The sequence below is a fragment of the Bombina bombina genome, chromosome 7 (assembly GCF_027579735.1).
Source record: "Bombina bombina isolate aBomBom1 chromosome 7, aBomBom1.pri, whole genome shotgun sequence".
NCBI classification, from domain to species: Eukaryota; Metazoa; Chordata; class Amphibia; order Anura; family Bombinatoridae; genus Bombina; species Bombina bombina.
This window is the reverse complement of record NC_069505.1, coordinates 239,539,402-239,549,495: the sequence shown is the minus strand read 5'-3', so window position 1 is coordinate 239,549,495 and position 10,094 is coordinate 239,539,402. Positions and strand designations below refer to the sequence as shown.

Here is a 10,094-nt window from a genome sequence, read left to right as displayed (position 1 = left end):
CATTTCATGCTTGGCAGTCGTCAGCAGGTTTACCCAATGCGCAGTGTAGGTGATATACCTGCTCGTACCATGCTTTGCAGACCAGGTATCAGTGGTCAGATGGACCCTTGCCCCAACACTGTGTGCCAGACATGCCATTACTTCCTTTTGCACAATCGAGTACAGGTTGGAGATTGCCTTTTGTGCAAAGAAATTTTGGCCGGGTACCTTCCACTGCGGTGTCTTAAAAGCTACAAATTTTTGGAACGCCTCAGACTCCACCAGCTTGTATGGTAAAAGCTGGTGGGCTAAGAGTTCAGACAAGCCAGCTGTCAGACACCGTGCAAGGGGGTGACTTTGTGACATTGGCTTTACGCTCAAACATGTCCTTGACAGACACCTGACTGTGGGCTGGTGATGAGCAGGAACTGCTCAAGGCGAGAGACGGAGTGGCAGATGGTTGAGAGGGGGCAAGGAGGACAGCAGTGGTTGACGTGGCTGAAGATGCTGGACCAGGAGGAGGATGGCCGCTTTGAGTTTGTGTGCTGCTTGTACTCATGTGTTGATCCCATAGGCGTTTGTGATGTGCGATCATGTGCCTTCGCAAAGCAGTTGTACCTAGGTGGGTGTTGGACTTCCCACGACTCAGTTTCTTTTGGCACAGGTTGCAAATGGCATCGCTGTTGTCAGAGGCAGACACACAAAAAAAATGCCACACTGCTGAGCTCTGCGATGACGGCATTCTGGTGGTGGCAACAGCATGCGTTGATTGACGTGCTGTCTGGCTGACCCCGAGTGCCGATGCATGCTGTCTGACTGTGCCACTAGCTCCTTGCAACGACCTCCCCCTGCTTCCAACTCGTCTCCTCCTCCTCCTCTCTGTCTCCCAATCTGAACTTTCCCCCTGTTCTTCTTCTCTTCCAGTGGGCACCCACGTGACATCCACGGACGCATCGTCATTTTCAACCCCTTCACTTGTATCTGACAACTCAACAAAGGAAGCAGCAGCGGGTACAACATCATCATCATCACACCGAACATCCATGTCTGTAATGCTGCCTGACTGAGACATATCACTGTTATCTACATCCTCTGTCAATGATGGTTGCGCATCACTCATTTCTTCCAACTGATGTGTAAATAACTCCTCTGACAGATTAAGTGAAGCAGCTGTGGTGCTAGTGTTGGTGGTGGCGGCAGGCGGGCGAGTGGTAACTTGAGAGGTGCCCAAAGCTAAGCTGGAGGAGGATGGTGCGTCAAGGTTCTGAGCGGAAGCTGTAGAAGATTGGGTGTCCTGTGTTAGCCAGTCAACTATGTCCTCATAACTTTTCAAGTTCATGGTACGTGGCCTCTGAACACTGGGCATTATTCTAGGGCCAAAGGGAATCACCTGCGGGGTGGCCTGCCTCTGCCTGTCATTTTTTTTTTAAATGTACACTTACACTACTATTAAACAAGATATGAGTGGTGGCACTGGGCAAGTGGGCACAGTATACGCTGTGAGCCTCACACAAAAAAGCAGACTGATGTTTCACAGTCCAAAAAGTTTTTTTTTTTTTAAATGTACACTTACACTACTATTAAACAAGATATGAGTGGTGGCACTGGGCAAGTGGGCACAGTATATGCTGTGAGCCTGACACAAAAAAGCAGACTGATGTTTCACAGTCCAAAACGTTTTTTTTTTTAAATGTACACTTACACTACTATTAAACAAGATATGAGTGGTGGCACTGGGCAAGTGGGCCCAGTATATGCTGTGAGCCTGACATACACACTGGCAGGCAGGCAACTGCAATTAGATTACACAAGCAGACTGATGTTTCACAGTCAAAAAAGTTTTTTTGTTTTAAATTTACACTACTTTTACACCAGATATGACTGATGGCACTGGGCAAGTGGGCACAGTATACGCTGTGAGCCTGGCACACACGCTGGCAGGCAGGCAACTGCAATTAGATTACACAAGCAGACTGATGTTTCACAGTCAAAAAAGTTTTTTGTTTTTTTAAATTTACACTACTGTTACACCAGATATGAGTGGTGGCACTGGGCAAGTGGGCACAGTATACACTGTGAGCCTGGCACACATGCTGGCAGGTAGGCAACTGCAATTAAATTACACAGGAAAAAAAAGAGCAGCCCTAAAAAGGGCTTTTTGGGGTGCTGTCCTTACAGCAGAGATCAGATGAGTCCTTCAGGACTGTAGTGGACACTGAATACATTAGCCTAGCTATAGATTTCCCTACTAAATCAGCAGCAGCTACACTGTCCCTCCTCTCACTAACAATGCAGCTTCCGAATGAATCTAAAATGGATGCTGTCCAGGAGGTAGGAGGGTCTGGGAGGGGGTGTCTGCTGCTGATTGGCTGAAATGTGTCTGCAGACTGTGAGATACAGGGTCAAAGTTTACTCAATGATGACGAATAGGGGGTGGATCGAACATCGCATATGTTCGCCTGCCGCGGCGAACGCGAACAAGCTATGTTCGCCGGGAACTATTCGCCGGCGAACAATTCACGACATCACTATATATATCTCACAGCAGAATTATACAAAGTCTTACACCTATAGCCCAGAGGAATAACATATCCTCGCCCTTTCATGGATATATAAAATCCCTTTAGGTATTATTTGTAGACATTCACTCATTAACTTTCACTCGCAATATGCATATAAACATATACATACCTATATCTACCCTTACATATTTAAATTTATGTATATATCTCTATGTTAAAGCCCTTTGCTGTCTTTCTTTTCTAACACATGAGACCTTGTATAGAGCCATTATATCTTTTTGTGCAATTTTTTTTAAAATAACTTTTATTAGATAGTGTCATTATGAGTGTGACTGTACTGTTATATGTTATATGTTTGTATGTGGTTTTTGACACTTTTTTATTTTGTGAAACAGTTAACCAGTGCTCAAAGGATGCTGTAATCATTATTGCATAAATCATGATTGTATTTAAAAGTATGTGGAGTATATATATATATATATATATATATATATATATAAAGATACATTTGGTACATAATGAAAATATATTGGCATATTAATTATTTTACTTGAGATATATAGTTATATTTTTGGTTAACTTGCTGAACTTTATAATTATAAACTTGATTATAACAATGATGTCATTCTGAGTTTTAAAAAGAATGTGGAATATGGTTTATATGTGTGCACACAACATAAAATTCTATAAAATAGACACAAATATCAAAATAAATAATTTAAATTTTTTATTTTATTTTAATAGTTTTGCTAAGTTATTATACAGTCCTTGAAAACAGTAGAACGATTTTTAAAGGAATTGTATTTCCAAAACATCAGGAATATACAAAAATAAAGATTTTTATGTCATACAAAAAAACTCACGCAAAGAGACAAAAACACATTATCTATGACACTCAAGCAGCAAGAATTGCTTTGATGATAAAATAAATGTCATCTATATATCAGGAATGTACACTATACTTAACCATCTTCAATGTAGTGCATTTCATGTCCATCAACAAGCAAAAAACTTAATTGCTCAGTTCTTATTTGGTCCAACAAAACATAATTAGTTTTACCAGAAGCACTATATAATAAATTATCTATATCAGCAGTAAAAGTGAAAATAATGTATTTACTCTTTCTAAAACCAACAATGTTTATTTTCTATAAGTATTGTATGAGACTAATTCCACTTTATGGTTTCATGAAGCATCAACATTTAGTTTACTGACCTATCTCTAATAATTATAGCATAACTAAAACATAATTTGCTATGCAAAAAACTGTAAACATAAGTATTGCTTTAGATGAAGGCAGATACGAAAATCACACATTTAGTACATAATCTGTTAATTGGTGCTCTATTTCTTTTTATTTTTCATTTAAATAAGGAAAAATAAAATCACAAACCTAGATTCATTAACAATTTAAAAAAACCTCCAGAGATTTATCTATCCTATTCCTATGTAGTATTTCTCCTGCAACACTTAGATATGCTCCTTGCAAGGTTTATAAAAAAAAATTATATCTCATCTGAGCTTTTTTTTAATTTATTTATTATTTTTTTGACCAAGAAACTGAACTTGGAAACCAGCTTACACTAAGTATGTCAGTAAAAATATAACATTTTAATTTCATAATGAATTCAAGCATACAACTTTGGTGATTGTTATCTGACATATTGATATGTGTTTTGTTTTTGTGTCATGACAATATAATCTAGCATCAAACATATTATAATATAAAAGAGATTTCCTATTTTACATACAAAAGTGCAGTCCACCAATGTAAATTCAGTTTTGGATATTTACATATTTGCATTATGTTTTCAGTGCAATATGACCCTGAGTAAAATACATTATACAATTTCCATTATAAAAGGACACCAAAGAGAATTATATAGAGTAAATAAAAGTTCCACAGGAGTATAAAATATTATAAACTGTACAGTATTGAGATCTATTAAAGTACAGTATATAAATATAGCTCTTCAAAGTACATAAAGAAACAAAGGTATATTTCATAAATTATTCTACTTAATTGAGTACCACCCAGACATCCTCAACCAATAAGCTTGAGATGCATCAAATCCAGACTATATAGGAAAGAAGAAATTGAAGTTTGTTCTATGCACAGCTATAGTCTGTCAAGCTACATAAATGTGCTCCAGAGTTTATTACACCGGACATTGGTAATGAAGAAGGAATGTGTCATAGGCGCTGATGGTCAAAAACTCGGCGGCATGAGAGAAATCTTGAATTATCTCCACTGGTTTTTTTGAGTATTATTTTTGCAATGCAAGAGTCTCTCCTTCATATACAGAACACTGCATAGCTAAAGAAACAGCTCTCAGAGTAAAATGTAACTTTCTAAAATTATTTGCCTTATAACCAAGTCAAATTTGTTAAAATCTACTCTAAGGGGTCAATTTATTAATATGAAGCTTGATAAATTGACCCCTATGCGTGTACCAGATACACAAATAAAAAAAAAACCCCAATTGTAAATAGCCAAGATATGCTGTACAAAAAATAGTTTTCAAGAAATAAAAAAAATCTTGGATTATTTATTGCAAAAAAGGTCAATTAAAACTTGTGCAAAAGTGGCAACGGTGAAATACCATGTAGGGTATTAATACCACGTAGAGTTTTGTCTGAAAAATTGATTTAAAATATGCATGTTAAAAATATCCCAAATTATATAAAAAACTTATACACAATAGTTTAGAAATCATAGCTTCCATTAGTGTCAGGCAGAGAATATGCAACAATGCCAGGTGTTTTCATTTGAAAATGGACTCAAAAATGAAAATAGACTGTTTAATAGAGAGGTTATTAGACATGTGCATGGCGAAAAAATTCGGTTCGGTTCGATTCAGATTTTTTCGAATTTCAGTTCGGAGCGATTCGAATTCGGAAAAATTTGAATAAATTCGGTTCGGATTTGTTTCGGATTCATTCGGATTCAAATAAATTCGGCTGGATTCGGTTCGATTCGGAAATTCGGTAAGTGTTAGGTGGGATTAGACTAGTATTATGTACTGTACATTAGGTGTAACCCATAGCAGAGTGATATAACCTAATATACTGTACAATACTAGTGTAATCCATGGCCATCCGAATCTACCGAATAAATCAGAATAAATCCGAATAAATCCGAAGTTATTCGGATTTATTCGGTAGATTCGGCACTATTTTAATTCGGAGATTCGGGTCGATCCGAATTTGCAGAATTTCCAAATCGAACCGAATCGCACATGTCTAGAGGTTATTTTTGATCAATTGCCACCACAGGACGCTTCCTTAAATGTATATAGGTTGTAGGTCTGTACTGGACTCTGGGGTGCTGCAGACCTACAGACTTAAAATTAATATTCTGCGCTTTGAGGTAATACTTGAAAAGATAGTTATATTGTTTGTACTAATGCTGCTTAAAATGTTTTTTTTTTTTTTTTTAATGAGAAAAACACTATCATGATACTTTATTCCATTATCAACGCATCTGCCTGCAGCATTTTAAATGGTTTCACAGAAACATCTTTCTTATAGTAAATGAAGCACTATCTAAATCTGTTACTAATACACAAACAAAATATATAAAAAATAATCTCCAGTGGTGAACAACTATATATATTGGGGCTTATTCTGTAAAATAAATAACTGATGTTTTAAGATCAGTACATTCTTATTAACAGTTTTATACATGTAGAAAAGACCCCATTTAATAGCAGACACAATATTTCCTTCAAGCAGAGTTTTAAAAATTACATTATTTTAAGAATTAAATTACTACAAAAATAGTACTCTTAGCAAAATAGAACATTGTTATAAAAATGCAAAATCCCTGAAAGTGCTTTTCTCTTAGTATTAAAATAGGATATCAGTGTTCTCCACAGAAAATTTTGCCTGCTGGGTGGCATTATAAAGTAGACAGGTGGGTGCAGTGTAGTACTTTATAATATTATAACAATTTCTTTTATCCAAAGAACAAATTAATTGCATAATTTTAACATAAATTTAGTTAATGATAATTTGAGCAATAAACATTGAATTATTTTACTATTCGCTAATTTTAGTTTATTTTGTGGTAACATTTAGCCGGGTGGTCAGTAAAATTAGCCGGATGGTGCACCCATTAAATATGACCCGTGGAGAACACTGGATATAATATATTTTTTTAAGTCTGTTGGCTGCAATATTTTGCTAGTCTTGCTGGCAGCTCTGTTAATTGCACAAGAAGCCAGTGCAGATCTGTCCTTGTCACATGATTGTCTTTTAAGCTTTACAACTCATATTCTCATAGATTCCATCTGCTCCTGAATTCTGATAAATCAGATCTGGCCTTTGGTCTTTTCTTGCTTTGATAAAATCCAGTGCACATTGGTTCAGAAAAACATATTGCGACTGCAAAAACAAACACAAAATGATTAGATGAAGCGTATTGTATACAACAGAAAAGATACCCTTAGAATATTACTTATAAACCCAGGGTATGAAAACTACATTTTTATAATGTGTACTAGTTCAATATTTACTTTATGTGAATACTGTTTTCCATGTCACTGTGCAGAATTTGTATTTGCTATGAAAAAACTGATTGTCATTGTGGGGTAGATTTAAAAAGCAGTATAAGCAGTCGTAAGACCGCTACTCCTTATCTTCTCCTCCACCTTTTCGGTGGCAGACTGCAATCATCTCGATCCGATACGATCGTGATGATTGACACCCCCTGCTAGCGGCCGATTGGCCACAGACGTCCAGGGGGTGGCATTGCACAAGCATTTCACAAGAAATGCTTGTGTAATGTTAATGTCAACAGCATATGCTGTCGGCATTTAGCAATGCCGGACGGACATGATTCACTACAGTGAATCATGTCCATCCTGCATTTAATAAATTAACTATTTTAGACATCTTTGATGAATATGTTGTCAGCGCTTTACAATAGCTCTGATTTACAACTAATTTTGATATACAAATAATCTACAGGCTAATGAGGAAAAAAGTCTAAAAAACACAAAATTACAGTATCTGAAAAAAACATCTAGTATTTTATGTATTTTATGTATTTTGCAGTGGGAACATTTAAACTAGAATGTGAGTAGAATTAAAAAGAAACAATGAAGTAAAAAAAACTAAACATTGACCAATCAGAGTAAGCCTAAAAAAAAAAAAAGTTCCAATTTATTTCTGTTATCAAATGTATTACTTTTTCTCACATACTGAGATCTGAGGCTCAGCGTATATGTGTCTTCTTGAGCTTTATAATATAGATTATAAGTGGAGCCCAGGGCCGGACTGGGAATAAAAAGCAGCCCTGGAAAAATATGAAGACCAGCCCTATTTTTTGTTGAGTTGGTAGAATGCACAGGCCCCATTTTTCTCAAAGTAGATTACTGGGACACTCCTTCCCCAATATTTTCTTCAGAATTAAATTATATTACTTTGTTTTAAATAAAAAAGCCAGATTGATGTTATATAGACACCTTACAACCCAACTGCATCCATTAATCACCCCTTTAAATTGTAGCTTTCCAGCCCCATCTGCTGCAGCCCACCGGGAAATCTCCTGGTATCCTGGTAGGCCAATCCAGCCCTGGTGGAGCCCCTTGATAGTGCAGGGTGCTCTATCAATATTGCTTGCCCATGCTCAGAATAGCACACAATAGCGCAAAATTTGGTATTACTAGTCCATGGTAAAACAGAATTACCAGAGAATGTTTAGCATCAGGCATAATTTTAGCTTGACCTATTCTTTCAATTGATAGTATGGCCATGCTAAACATTTGTGAACTATGTGTTGCGCTCGCCTGGAGACCAGAAGTAAAGTGTTAGGGCTAGAAATAAAGTATGCACAAACACGTTAAACATATGAAATAAAATATTATTCACACACACACATATATATTGTTGTTATTAATATTATTATTATTATTATTATTCAAATACATGTCTATATAGTGTCTTAAAGAGATATGGTATATCACAAGGTGTTTGACTGGGATGGGCTAATATATATATATGTATATAAAATGATACACAAAAGAAGATGCACTCTCACCAACTGGAGTATATATATGTGCATTTACATAGACACATTTGAGACCTTGCCAGTCAAACACCATGTCATATAACATATCCCTTTAAAACAATGTTAATAGCACTTTATTATTTTAATAATTTAAATAGTTTTGCTATTCACTAATTAACTAATTAAGGGCTAGATTATAAGTGGAGAGCTTATTTATCGTGGGCCCTCAAATGGGCACATTTGCCAGTTTGCGGGCACAGTAAATAATCAGTCTTTACAAATGGCTGGTTATTGTTACTGCAAGCTCGCACTTATAAGCATTTATAAAATTAACCAGAGATCAGATCTCTGGATAATTTTATAAATGTACCCCAAATGCACCAAAATACAGTGGTGTGTATTTTATTACAAAATAAAAACTGTTTTATTTTTATTTTGTTAATAAAATAACTGCACCAGGCAGTTTTTTGGGGCTGAAGTTGGCAGGTGTGGGGTGTTAGAAAAAAACCCAGCACTGAAAAGTACCTTTACATAGTGGTCTATGGGTACTGTGTGTTCCCTGTAAATATTTATGTATATGCTTATATATATATATATATTTGCGTGTTAATATGTGTACACATATTAACACATAAATATACATGTAATATATGATCATATTCATATATATTTACAATTTGCTGCCATCGCTGCGTGACTTACCCCCTTCGCTGTGCTAATTCTTATGCCATGTCTCATGGCATGAAAACAAGGCTCCCATTGGAGCCTATGGAAGCGCTCTCTTCTGAGAGCAAAGCTTACTAGCAATGCGAATGTGAGGTCGCATTTGCATTGCAGGCCATTTTAAATACCAGCGCACAATTGCGTGCACTGGTATTACGAGTGAAGTGCAAATATCACGCTTTCCATTTCTAATCTGGCCCTAAATGTTTTATATATACAGTATTTCCCAAAAATGAGTACCCCTCACTTTTTTGTAAATATTTAATTATATCTTTTCATGTGACAACACTGAAGAAATTACACTTTGCTACAATGTAAAATAGTGTACAGCCTGTATAACAGTGTAAATTTGCTGTCCCCTCAAAATAACTCAACACACAGCCATTAATGTCTAAACCGTTGGACAAAAGTGAGTACACCCCTAATTGGAAATGTCCAAATTGGGCCCAATTAGCGATTTTCCATAAAGATGGCCTAGGCTATAAGAAGATTGCCAAGACCCTGAAACTGAGCTGCAGCACAATGGGCAAGACCATACAGTGGTTTCACAGGACAGGTTCCACTCAGAACAGGCCTCGCCATGGTCGACCAAAGAAGTTGAGTGCACGTGCTAAGCATCATATCCAGATGTTGTCTTGGGGAAATAGACATATGAGTGCTGCCATCATTGCTGCAGAGGTTGAAGGGATGGGGGGTCAGTCTGTCAGTGCTCAGACCATACGCCGCACACTGCATCAAATTGGTCTGCATGGCTGTCGTCCCAGAAGGAAGCCTCTTCTAAAGATGATGCACAAGAAAGCCCGCAAACAGCTTGCTGAAGACAAGCAGACTAAGGACATGAATTACTGGAACCATG

At 36.7% G+C, this 10,094-nt stretch overlaps 1 protein-coding gene across 1 annotated transcript in view; it reads right to left on the bottom strand.

Annotated features, from left to right (window-relative positions):
* Positions 1–3,215: 3,215 nt before the first annotated feature.
* Positions 3,216–10,094, bottom strand: part of LOC128636319 (receptor-type tyrosine-protein phosphatase beta) — a 390,099-nt gene continuing 383,220 nt past the window's right edge. The window contains exon 49 of the mRNA XM_053689349.1: positions 3,216–6,888. Within this exon, the coding sequence (XP_053545324.1) occupies positions 6,760–6,888 (129 nt within the window). The 3' untranslated portion in view covers positions 3,216–6,759. The remainder of the gene's footprint in view (positions 6,889–10,094) is intronic.